This window comes from Amblyomma mixtum, chromosome 1 (assembly GCF_055824585.1).
Source record: "Amblyomma mixtum isolate Tamu chromosome 1, ASM5582458v1, whole genome shotgun sequence".
Taxonomy (NCBI): Eukaryota; Metazoa; Arthropoda; class Arachnida; order Ixodida; family Ixodidae; genus Amblyomma; species Amblyomma mixtum.
Window position 1 is genome coordinate 217,717,462 of NC_143012.1, and position 13,731 is coordinate 217,731,192.

Genomic DNA, 13,731 nt, shown 5'->3' on the forward strand with positions numbered 1-13,731 from the left:
GAGTGTTAGGCATTCCTCGATAGTTGATCTTCGTTTAACCTCACTCAAATTGCTGATGGCCCAACTCGCACTAGTCATGGTTCCTCTAACCCTCTAGACTTTGTCCTTATTACTTATCCAGAACTTATCCAGAATGTGTAGCATTCGAAGGATCTATGCAAGCGCATATGGCGACCGCCGTCTCGCGTGACGCAGCGCGAACCTTGTTACGTCATCACAACCTGTCCATCGGATTGTGGCGCAAACTGCCCATCGAGGGAGTTGGCAGCTAAATTAGTGACTGGTCGCGAGAGATCCCTCGGGAATAGTAGCCTGGGTTTCGCAAGCCCCGCCGGTGGCTTTTTTTGAAACTGCCACCTGCAGGGGCAGTGGCGCATCGCTTAACCGCTGCACCTCTGCGCCAGGAAGGGTATGACTCCCGGTGATCTATGAATATAGATAAGGACGAATTACGCATGTATGTGGGTTAACACATTAAAGCTATCGCTCCATACCCTTAAGGTGGAGGTACAACAAAATCAGCAGGATCAGAAAAGGCTAGCGCCTTCAAACGATCCACCGATGATCTCCTAAGAGATCTCAACGCTGACTGCAGTCTTAGCAACCACTGCTAAGTAAAATATCCGCTTAACATTAACGTAGCCACTTGCCGAAATAAACGCTAATATACATTATAAAATGCTGATGCAGCTAACCACTAGGACATCCGCTGTTTCTCTTCTTGCGCTTCCCTTCGGACGGGTTGGTCGTCTTGCGGACGCAGCAGGACAACCGGCGAGCGGTGCAGTTGGAAAGTCTTCACAGAGCAACACGTGAAAGACGTCGTACTGCCGCTCCTCGCTTATTTATCGCCTTGCTAACCTACTCGCGCATGTCTACGTTTCGCGACAACCCGCTCATATCACTGATGAGATAGGAAAGGGAGAGTGTACCAAAGCAGAGCACCGGGCAGCGCGTAGACTGATAACGCAGGGCAGACATCTGTGCAAAAAGTGGAACTTTACCAGCAAAAAATGAGCTGTTTGCACTCAGGAATGACGGCAGATTTTCACAACACAGGGCAAAACATCGGTGATTACGTCTGGGCATATTTCCAGAGAAGGGAGTTCTTAAAACAATCTGCAGTCTAACATTTAGCATATACGTACTAGAAGCAATACTTATATCCAAAGGTCAGGTTTTTCACTTCATGCTAAGCTGTTTCGTAGGCGCTCAGGCGGAGTTATGCAGATTTTGTGGACTACTGAAATATTTACCAAACTGTTGTCTGCTTCACAATACATGGCTTTATTGCATGTGATTTGAAATGAGAGCCAACCTTTTTTAGCTTTGACTATAACTAACTCATTTTTTTTACCTAAGGGCCGCACTTTATTGAGATCTGGACGTGTGTATGCGGACTGCGGAGAACGCTAGAAACAGCGCAATGATCGCATTGTTTCAGTCTCAAGCTTGAGTGGTATACAGGAAACAATTACGCATATGTCTATCTAGTCGTTCTCTACAAGTTTCTCTGATCCATTCGTCACTAAGGGAATGCTTGCAGTCGTAATCGAAGGCTCGCAACGTCTATAGTACTGCTTCGCCAGTTTTCAAAGCAAAATTTTGGCTACCAAAAAGCGAGCAAAAATCCACTTGCCAATACTGAGTACAATCGCACCACACCATAAAAAAAAATTGCATTTTAAAAGTTTCCCCACAACGGGCCGCTCAGAGCCTGTCACCTGCACGCAGAGATGCGCAGCTCCTATAGTCCTAGACTGTCTTCGGCTCGACGTGACACCGGCGGTGGAGGTAGAGATCCTAACGGTTAAAAATTCCATCCTCCGGCTAGTGAAAGAATCCGACGCTGAGAAGGAGAGCAGTTATATATGAAGAAAATATTGAGAAAGCTTGTACTCCCGGCATTAAGCAGACTCTTCGTCATTAGCGCCTGAGCGAGCCCGGAAGGCCTTTATAAGGCTTGCGCAAAAATCTGTCACTGGAGCCCGTCAGGTGCAGGCATTCTCGTCCTGTAATACGGCGCCGTCAGGTGGACGGAGAAGAAGGATGGCGCAATCAGTTGTCTTTTTCCGAGGCGGCGTTTAGTTTTAATAGAAGAACGGTTCCCCCCACGGCCGGTCCAAACACAACAAAAAGCGTACAGCCTTACACCTGAGCAAACAGAACAGGCTGGGTCAGGCTGGGAAGGCAACGACGAGATAGCATTATGAAACCAGGCTGTACTGAATCACTTTTTTTTTTTTCATTATCTTTACGCGGCTACAAGCGAAGTACCGTTTATCCTATGAATCGTTATCGCGCAGTTAAGAAGCCAAGTAGCTCCGCTCACTCGTTGTGCTTGCCATAAATCGCCCGACGCCGCGGGTGACTTTTAATCTTGAGTTTGGAAAATTGCCCGCTTCTTGCCTGTCATTGACACGCGCACGCCGGTTTAAACGAATGCGCACCAATTTGGACCCAATTTCATTTTCTGGATAAAAGCCAGAGCTGCAGGATTCTAGCGTTGAGTGGGAAAGGTAAGTGCGCGTTAGCAGCGGTTAATCGTTTCGCCATTAGTAAGGCAACGTAAAGAGGGAGACATAATAAAGAAGAAAAAGAAAGTAAAAGCGAGTGAGCGAGGAAAAAGATCATACCCAATGCATCGCACGGTACCGCAGACGGTGAAACGACAGTACATTTTAACGTGCATTCGTGAGAGGTTATCACTCCGTGATAACAGAAAGGGCGTTCTTCGCAAAATAGTTAGTTTAAATAAGAGTTAAACAAAGAGATCAGAGAGAAAGCGGGACAGGTATTCTGGGCCACTCGTTATAGACGAAACTTTTTCCTTTTATCAACACTGAAAGAAAGATCACCTTTGACCAATAGGCAGGCAAATAATGAAAACCAGATGAACAAAGTATTCGCTACGCGAGAGCGAAATGTTGTTGTATTTCCAGCAGTGGCTTAAACTACTTACAGCGGTGGCTCGCAGTAACTAACCGTATTACAGGCGTTGTGGTGAATGCCAAAGCGATGCTAGGTTTTAGTGCGGGATGTACCACACCAGTCAGGTACATCCGTCCACCGCCAAACCAGTCAGGTACAGCGCCCGTGTCGTCTTCTCTTTCCTTGGTCCTTTGTCCGTTTTGCGCTGGTTCACAATATGAATTACTTCCAACTTGCCCAGCAAAACGTACTGTAACATCAGGCCTGCCGCGAGCGAATCCGACTCATCAAATGACCTGGCTAGCATTTCTTCCCGTTTTCGTACACAACGCTCAGAAAATGCTCTCTGAACAGCGTTTGTCGCATCGCGTTTCTAAAGCTTGCTAATAACAATACGAAACGCGTTGAAAGTAGGGGTATTCGTAGATTACTATACAGGTATATCTCCTTATACCCTGAGCTTGGCGCATGATAGCCTCAGTCGCTTATGCGCCATTAAACTCAACTCAACTAAACTAGGTATATCTCCAACTGTGTAGCACTTGAAGAGATTCCATGCCACATCTCTGTAGTGGACCGGCTCGGAGGGAAAATTTACTGATTTTGTATTCATTATTTGTATTTCTCTGATTGCATTTTGCAGTGGATTGAATACGCAATGTCAGCCATGAAGTTCCTTCCTCTTCTTTGGTAAAACGAACACACACACATTTGGAAGCTTGAAACCAGGAAATATTAGCGATGATGGAACTTCGCTTCGACGATCAGGTTAGGTCGGTTGCACAAGTTCCGAGTTTGGCAAACACTCCCGCTTCTAGCAACACCCGGACAATACAAAGTTCTTACAGAGGTGCCGCCCAGAGTAGAACTTCATCAGTACAAATCACGTGGCATCCAATATCCCTCAAGATAAAAGTATAGCTGCTATATCTTACCGGTGCTCACATATGGGGCAGAAACGTGGAGGCTGACGAAAATGGTTCAGCTTAAGTTGAGGACAACGCAGCGAGCTATGGAGAGAAGCATAATAGGTGTAATGTTAAGAGACCAGAAGCGGAGACAGTGGGTGAGAGAGAAAACACGCGTTAATGACATCCTAATCGAAATCAAGACGAAGGAATGGGCATAGGCACGGCATGTAATGCGAAGGAAAAATAGCCGCTGGTCCTTAAGGGTAACGGAGTAGATTTCAAGAGAAGGCAAGCGTAGCAGGTTGCGGCAGAAAGTTACGTGGGCGAAGGAGATCCAGAAGTCGGCGGGGAGCGGTGGCCGCAGCTGGCTAAGGACAGGGTTAATTGGAGAGACATGGGACAGGCCTTTGTCCTGCAGTGGGCGTAGTCAGGCTGATGATGATGATGACGTGACCTGCATTCTCCCAAACCTTTCTGCGCTGCGAATGCCCAGATACCGCCGTAAAGACTAGTGCTCGTGATTCCAATTATATTCCTTCATACATAACAAACCAGCGTCTGTAGTGAGCACGGATGTCGTTGCCGTAGGCGGGCATTCATGAGTGTAATACTAAGAGGGGGGGATCCGCCTCGGGAGGCAGGTGGACGGTGCAGGGAACCCCGCCGCGCACACGTATAGGCTTCCTAACGAATCTCCTCGGCAGCTGCCACCACCGGCGCCAACCCATCGATCCAGCAGCCGATCCGGCTTCATTAAAATTCACGCTATAGCTCGGCCCTCGGAACAGTTTAATACCTCATCCGAGGAGTTTCCAGGCCTGTGTGCCAGGGTATGGATGTGCTACACAGTGCGTTGTTCACAAACGCCGTGCGGAGCCGCGCGCTGCAAAGACTTCGGAGACGTACAGACAGAGCTGTCAGATGAGTAGAGAGCTGGTGAATATTGCCGCGAGAGGCTCGTGCCGTCGTTCTCGTTCGTGCCTTCCTTTCCCAACGTTCGTTCTTTCGCCCTGTTGTTGTTGCTTTTTTTTCTGGTAGTGATTCTTCCGCTACTTTGGGCGCATCGGCGCTTTCAGGCTGAGGCGGCTGATGCAGCTAAACGCGTTTTGTCGTTCCTTCTTCTATAATTAGCTCAGGTGTCAACCGGTGTGTAATCCAATCACGCGACGCTTCTCTGAAGTCGCTGGTCTCCGAGCTGTCGCATTTGTTATACCTGTATCGAAATACGCTCGTGACGTCACCGATTACGTTGAGGAGATTGCACCGTATTATCTATCGTAAGCTGTGTACGTGTACACGCTGCATGCGCTGCCACCTTCTCTAGTCTCTCGATATTTTCTCGTCCTCTCTTCAGTGCGCCGGAAAGGCTGAAATTTTATTGCGCTTTCTTTCGTCATTCCGAAACGAGCTTGGGTTACGAAAGTCGTGTCAGGCCTCGGCAAATTTATGCTCCCTTTAATGGCGGCCAGCCCGAAAGAGATACTTGGTTAAGCTATCTGCGTGATTGTTGTAAAGCTTACAGTGTAATTATGTACCAATGTACCAGCGAAAGAATCAGCTAAGGAAAGTAATACATGGAGCTTCGAGCAGCAGAACTCTTTACGGGCGCACAAAAATCCTGCCGCATCGTCTCGATGGTGTATAAATCTACGGTATGAAAATAAACCCGTTACGAAAATTTTCGAAGCAAAAAATCTGGACAGCTGCTGCGACGAAAAGATGCTATGAAGCCCAGCCCAGATATAGCCTCATCCGACTAGTGGGCACTTTCCCAGAACTGTGGCCAAGCGTTTAGATTGGTTGAATTGCGCTTTATTATGAGAACCTTTCACCACTGGACGAAAGAGAAAAATCGATTTTCTTATCTCTCCTTATACGGCGAACCTCTGATGCCCTTAGTCAGCCTCCCGGCAAACAAAAAAAAGTGCATAAATGCTCGCTAGAAAGATGAAATGTTGCGGCGATAACTGTCGTGCTGCGTAACGAAACGATCTCCGGTGAATGCGGGCGTATTCCACGTCACGCAGTGCATGTCATATGCCTTGAAGAATCTGAGGTATCTGTTAAAGCCCAATTAGTGAAACCCCTGAGAATTTTCAGTTTCTCTTTCGAAGACAATCTACAGTGCTCGTTAAAAATTCCCCAGTCACAATAATTATTCTCACAGGGAAGACCTTGCGGAACTCCTAGCACGAGGAAATTTCTCATTTCTTCATGAATTCTGAGGGGTGTAATTTGTCGAAAACGGGATTTTTACTGACTTTTGTGAAATTTTAAGAACCAAAAATGTGTATTTTGTTTTTCTATTGCCGGAGTTTTCAAGCTGATGCAGGAATAAAGGGTCTGAAATAAAGATTTTTCGGTCTACTTGAGAGAATTTTTGCTTAAAGCATAGAATGTCAATGACCCTATGCTTTAGAGGGATGAGAACTAGGGTTCCTTCTCTTTTTTTTTTTTCTTGCGTTCCTGTAATTTGGACTGCCTCATCCACAATGCAAGCCCTATGACCTACCGTGCGACTTCGCAGCAATGTTTGACTTGGACTTTAGTGTGTTCTTTGAGAACTTCATTCGTCAGACGGCACCCTTTAGATAGCTTTCGAGGACTTGACACTACCTTAGGGAGAAAAACCTGCCTTCTCCGCCGATCTACTTTGTGCTGTGTGTATGACGTGGGGAGAACGTGATTCCTTTTATGCCTCCGCAGTAAAGTGACAAGGTGACGTCGAATATCGGGGCGTAACTCGAGCGGCCGCCCAAAAGTATCAAGTTCGAGCTACTGACCCTTTTATTGCAGCACGAGTAGAATCAAACCGTTCAGTCATATATCCTGGGGTGGTAGTGAAGTAACTTCACCAGAGACCAAGGGGCGGTTTGCGTCAAGGGGAACCTCTCCTGTTGGTTCCGACCACGTGAATACCTCGTAATTTTCAAAAAGAATTTCATCTCACTTCTGGACGAAGCACCTGCATGAGGCCGCGTTTCAAGTTCAGTTTTGTGTGCTGAAAATTTTACCTAACCCAAAAGCCTGGCTGATCCCAGCCATATACAAAATTCAGTCGGTCGCAGGTTAGGAACAAACGCCTTGACTGTACGCTGCTAGGAGTAACAACAAGAGGAGTCTAAAGGAATCGATTATATGATAGAACAAAAAATTCTGAGAGGGAAAGAGTTTGCAAGACGTACTGCAAAGAAAAGAAAACAATTGAAGCATCCGAACAAAATAAGCGAGGCAACAAATACTATACCAGCCATCACTGGCTGAGATTTCGAAACCCCCGCCGCAGATGGCGCTGACAGCAGGCCGAATTGTGCGTCCGCGTTGAGGGCTTAAACTTGATCGGCCACATCTCTCCTACTGTTTATTTCATTCCGTCCTCTCATGGGACTTCGATGGTGGCAGGCAGCTAGACAAGTCACTGAGCGAGCAGCTGTTCTTGTCTTCGGGTATTCGAGAGGAAAATACCCTCTCTGAGATCAAAGCGCTGCCGTTGAGCGCCATTGACATCATCTGGGATGAAAGCGAATTGAGCAGTTTCTATCAAAAAGAGAAATGCGGTACAAAGTGTAAGCATACTATAAAGCGCTAGTATAAACTGGTTAAGTTCCTGCACCTTTTGAATCGTAATTAGCCAGAACAGCAGCTTGTTGGTGATCCATCTCGAAGTAACAGCGCAAAAACATAGACAGGACACAGATAATAAGAAGACACTACGAGCGCTGCATTTTCTATCACATTGCACTGTGCATACTCAGCCGAGCAAGTTTTTGATGGGCAATCCCTTACATGAATTCCAATATGCCTGCGTGCTTGTTCGACGTTAATTTTATGTTCTTTCAGCCTATCGTTGGTGCATCTGCCTGTCTGGCTTATGTACTTCTTCCCACATTTCACAGCGCTCGTGGTGTCTTCTTATTCCATGTGTCCTGTCTATGTTTTTGCGCTGTTACTTCGAGAACCTTTTGAATGTTTTACTGCAACGTCAAGACGCACCCAGAGGTTATGGCGTTTTCTTCAGGCTCAGAGGTCATGTGCAGGAATTTTAGTGCGTGTTAAACAACTCCGAATTTATCGCAACTGACACGGAGCTTTTTATTTCGGTGTACCTGAAAGCCATTATTTCGGCCTTGGCAGGTAAACTCTGTTCGTTAATTTAAGGGCTGAACTCTCAAGGCAATAAGGAAAAAGCCCATTAATTCATTACTCGTCTCTCACGGCAAATACTGAAGTGTCGATATATACTCTGCAGCATGAGATGAATGTTTAAACGCCAAGGTTTGTAAGAGACACAACTACGCAAATATCGATTACTTGTTCTGAATGCTTTTTGTCTGTGTTACGTGTTGCGAACTTTTTTCGAAATGATCACTACACTGACGCATAGCAAGTCACTGTAATAATGTATTTTAATGCGAGAGCATTAGGAGGGTCATCACGGCGATAACTCTCGGGCGTCCGGCATCCAGCTGCCAACCGTGGCATATGGCATTTAGGGGGAGTTCCCGCTCTCGAGCTGCCACCTTCCACCTACTATAACACTGACCAGAAAGAAACACCAGCTGTAATAACACATCGGGTATAATGAAACACTGGCTATAATAAAAAGCCGGCTATAATAAAACATTGGTTGTCAGGTATAATGAAACACTGGCTATAATAAAAAGCCGGCTATAATAAAATACTGATTGTAAGAAAAAGCGGGCTAGGACGAAACACCGGCTCTGATGGCAAAACGGTTGTAATGAAACACTGGCTATAATAAAAGGTCGGCTAGAATAAAACACTGGCTGTAAGAAAAAGTCGCTAGAACGAAACACCGGCTCTAATGAAACATTTGCGCTAGCTACTTGGCAACGGCGTTTCAGTGACTAGTGAGAGAGACTGGGTTCTAGTGATGATAGAGGTACAAGTAGTTTCAAGCAGCGGTAGTGGTCGTTATAGTAGAGAGAGAGAGAGAGAATAAACTTTATTTGCTCTATTAATGCAGTTCGTGTTCATGCTGCAGAACAATAGCACAAATGATGAGAAAGAAGATACAGAATAATGCTCTCACATTGCCTCCTCATGAATCCAATTGATCGCCTCTCTTATTTTTTTTTAAATAGCGAGTATCATTCTTTGCTCTGATTTTGTGAGAGCATCTGTCGTTAAAAAGTAAGTTGACGCTGCCTAAGAGGCTGCGTGTTAAATGTCATAAATGGACAAAAATAAGCTCATATTGCAGAGTAACCGCAGGCTATGCTTCCTTCATATGACGCACACGAGTATTCCAACTTTTCTCGCGCTTTTCACGCGTGTTTCATGAGCACTTCGAAGCGAGGCCAGCATAAGCAGATCATAGTAATTGGCGCGCCATCATTAGCATAAACTGAGCAGTTCCTTACACGAACCAGCCAAGCGCGGACCCGCAGCATCCCGGACGCCCGAGGCGGAACCCACCGGTAAATCAAATTCACGCCGAGCAGTACATCGGTACCTCGAAGCAGGGTGCATTATTAATATCCGGCAATCGATGCAAACTCGTCGTCAGACGACGCCGACGATGCTCGCAAGGCGGAAGCTCTTCGATCATTGCGTCCGCCAGTTTTTCCCCTCTGTGTGGACCGTTCGGAAGCAGCGACTACGACGAAGAAATTTGTCAGCGCAAGAAAGGCAGACAGGCTCCCGGAACAAAGAACAAGTAAGCTAAGCGACTAGAACGCGAAGAGAAGATCTGCTTAAATAAAAGCAGGATCGCATGATAAGCGGATGCCGAGCACGCGGGCGACAGACAACAGACGGCGCTCCTGCTGCCGTGTATGCCCACCTAGGGGGACCCGCTGGCGTAAGTCCACACGCAAAGCAGCGGGTCGCGCTGAAACAAAAGGGTTTTAGTGAGGTTCGGTTGGGGGGAGAGGGGCGGCCCCTATCGGCGAGGGGGAGAAAGAGACAACAACCAGGGCACAGCGCCCGGTTGTGTGTGTGAGCGCGCCATGTGTGCCGTGCGCTGTCTTTTGTCTGGGCCGGACGCTCGTCGCCGCGAATCGTCATAAATCAGGACTGCATGCGTCTCCCAGAGCCGGCGGGCGGGAGACCCCGGGGCTCGTTGGGAAGCGGCGCAGGGGGCGCTGCAAGCGGCGAGTCATTTCTCCGGGCGGCTCTCGTGTCAACAGATTAGTACCCGGCCCGAGGATTGCTTGCGCATGGCCCTCGCCTTCCCTCGGCTGCGCTTGGATTCGTAACATTTTCCTTTCTCTGTTTGTGATTTCAGTTGCACTCAACTCCCTTCCTTGTCCTTGCTTCTGCGTTTGGCAGTAGCGTGGGAGAAATTGCTTGATAACGCCGAAATTTAAATGCATTGTATGGCTTGGTTACTTGTCAGGATCTATGCATCGCTATGTATTCATCATAATCCTTTTTTTTTCATTCTTTTAATTGGCGGTGAACGCTTTAAGCGAGAACAGGTCTATTGGGCTGCTACTCAGGAGAGGGTAAATTTTCCGAGTCCTTACCAGAGCGGTCGAAATACATCACAATTCACTATTAAACGGTGCCTGCGGACAAGGTTGCAGCGGCACGATTGGAAACACCGTCCGGCAGCGCCTCAATTTTTTTAGTGCATTTCTCGCTGAATATTTACCTACTGTTTGAATTACGGCATGCTTAGCATTTTATTGCGCAGCCGTGAAATTTTACATTCGCAGTTCCATCTTTCTTAGACTCCCTCTTAATTCTGAGGCAACTGCGGATTACTGTAAGATACTGTTATGACAATGTTGATGGCAATATGTTCATAAAGCATAACTTTCACTCCATCCTTCATCCTTTCTCTCATGGTGCAGTTGAGGTGTGAATCCAGATGTCAGACAGGTTCTGGGCTCTTCAGTGCCTCAGACCCAACTATTCAGTTGGTCCGGTTGTTGCGGTGAAACTGCAAAACTAAGCAGGTTTGTCGAGACGTCGGTGTGGCAGCAAAGTTTAGGAAAGTATCTGGGGGTAAAAAATATGAACAGAGTAAAGCTATATAACTAAGCATATATGTGCAAGCCATTAACAGTGCGTTGCCATCGTAGAATCGAACTATAGATACGAGGTGCGTAACTTTCTCTACGAAGTATGAAGGCGAACACGCAACATTTAGGCCCCAAAACCGCCTTGCTGCTTGACGAATAGAAGTGAGCCTATAGTGTGTGCGTTTCCTTACGACTTTATGTTAATGAGTGAGAGTGTCATGAGAAAGGAAGTTTTACTGAACCGCCTAACAAAACCCACTATAAAAGAATGCTTTCGCATTCCCAAAAAATAAATATGCTCGAGAAACTTAACCTATCTCCACTTTCACAACGCAGAAGGATAGCTAGATTAAAGGTTCTCTGATTCGCCATAACTCATTTAACTTCAACACTCAACAGTACATAAAGCAGCGCATGTCTCGAACATTCAGAAGCAGCCACCAAGACCGCATCCAACCCATGTCAGCACAGATAGATGTAGTCGTTTTTTTACCAGAACAATAGATGAGTGGAGCTCGTTGCCCCATGAAATACTAACAGCAAACACTGTAAACGTATTTCAATCCAGACTGACTGGTCCTTTTTCTGTAGCTCAAATTGTGTACTAACAATTTAATGATGGTATATTTATTTTGAAAGTGCACATTTGTTCTGGCTTAATGTATTTGTTTTTCGTCTATGGAAAGATGGCGACACCATGATGAATTTCTCTGATTTCTTTCTTTGTAATTGTGCCGTTCATTTCACTCTTGAATTACATGACCTGTTTTGAGCATGGCAGTACTCCTATTCTTTATTTATTGTCTTATAACCAACCTGTAACGGCCCCAGGCCAACAGTATTAATAAATAAATAGTACTTAAGTATTCTTAAGTGCGCTCTGTAATTTTTCGTCACAGGCCTACCACGTCCCACACCCGGTGACGTACACAGAGCCCACGATAAGTTCGCGACGTGCAGTCGCATAAGAAGTCGTCCGCTCACCTCTGTATGTTATCCGATGAAGCTGGCCCGTCAAGACTCGTAGTTCGGAATGGGACAAATCACCAAGCTGCAAAATAGAAAGAGAGACAGGAAGGAATGCATGAGTAAACAAGCCATGTGGTGGTATTCACGCTGGTAACTACGGCATTTACCTCCAGAACCCCTCATAGAGGACTTTATTACAGTGCAGAAGCCATCACGTCATTGTATCCTAGTCTCCGTGCAGTATTGTTTATTCATGTTAGTACAATCGCGTCGTAAGGTCGAAGATTCAGCTGATGTCAACTGATCAGGACAGTAATTCTACGATGTATTGCACATAACGGTTCTTGACCGATCTGCGAGTTGGGTAGCGTACTTATTATAGTTATAGTGTCTGGTTACAGTGTAGTCACTGACCGGGACGTTATCATCGACCAGCCATGAACCGCCACTCTTACTGTGTCAGTAATCACTTTCGTAGCGAGAGAAACAGAACCAACTTGACAAAATTCACTTGAAATATGTGGGAACGAAAATGGAAAATAACAACGAAGGACTTGCTGAGCTAGCCTAACTTCAATATTGTACGCCTTGCTGATATCACGGCAAGGCACAGACCTAAGAATGGAATGTAATATTTCCCTTTTCTTCCGGCACAAAGAGCGGGATGTATGCGTACCAAATAGAAAGCATGGCCTCAGAACCATTCTTTCCCGACGTGCAGCTGTTCAAGGTGCTGAGGATCACAACCTGAGTACCTGAGTCAGCGAGTGAGTGAGAGGATGAGGGAGCGAATGATTTAGACAGCAAGCGATTGAGGCAAGTCCAGGAAACCTGACAGTCGGTTCTAGTTTCCATAGCTGCCACCACGTACCGCGTGGCGCTGAAAGCTCCAAAGCACTAGAGTTCCTGTATACATATACAGGTAGAGTTCCTGTATATGCTCCCGCAGGTAGCATATACAGGAACTCCGCAGGTACCTTTGGTAGCATATACAGGAACTCTACAAAGCACCGCATGAATTTCTAACGTTTGGTATGTATACATCTAGGGCCTTTCGTTTTCCAGTTTTACATTTTCCAGAATTGGGGAGTAGAAATCTGGCGATCTATTTTCTTTAGTATAATTTCGGGTACACATCACGTTACTGAGCAGGCATTTTAATAATTCGGGCCTTTTTCAGGCACTTATCTTCAGAAAAAGACTATTTACTAAAAGCGTTCGATTTCGCACGGGACGCAAAATACCCCCTTTTTTTTTTTTGCTCGATATTTCAGAAACAAAAGAAAAACAACAGTCTGCGCATTAAGAAGCCTGCGCACCATATTTTAATATTTTTCACCTAGTACAATTGTTTCATCGCGTTAACCATAAATCTTTATACTAAGAGCTTGTGCGTGCAAGACCTGCCTGCTTTGTGCACTGCGAAAACAGTAATTAAAGATCACACAGGAGACTTCAAACGGCCAAGAGCCCTGTACATTGTTAGCGTAGGCTCCGCTTGCTACTTGATGCCGAATAAATGCCGTGTTACGGTGAGGCCCCTGCCATATTAAGTGTGGCGCGCGTGTGTGGTGCGCGTTGTTCGTGCGCGTTGTTTGTGCGCGTGTTTTTGTGCGCGTGTTTTTGTGCGCGGGTTTTTGTGCGCGGTTTTCAACTCGGCGTGCTTCCCCTGCTTCTGGACCCACTAGAACTTTCTTGGACACTTTTTGTTTCTGGACACTTACGTTACCTGTGAGTGTGTGTGCATAGGGCGACATCAGTTGCCGCAATGTATCTTTGTTTTTGTAGAGGGACGGATGTCCCTTTTTGATCGAGAGTCCAAATAAACTTCTCCTCTGTGTTGGCCTGGTTAATACCCTTGTCCTGTCGCCTCGCTTTCAAAAGTTCCTTTTCGAACGTATCCTCAAATTAAGTCCCGTCATGAATAA

The 13,731-nt window shown here is 46.2% G+C and overlaps 1 protein-coding gene across 1 annotated transcript in view; it reads right to left on the bottom strand.

Annotated features, from left to right (window-relative positions):
- The window catches only part of LOC149370903 (carbonic anhydrase-related protein 10-like), a 183,110-nt gene that overhangs the window by 24,052 nt on the left and 145,327 nt on the right, over positions 1 to 13,731 (bottom strand). Inside the window, exon 6 of the mRNA XM_089563499.1 lies at positions 11,819 to 11,885. Within this exon, the coding sequence (XP_089419625.1) occupies positions 11,819 to 11,885 (67 nt within the window). The remainder of the gene's footprint in view (positions 1 to 11,818; positions 11,886 to 13,731) is intronic.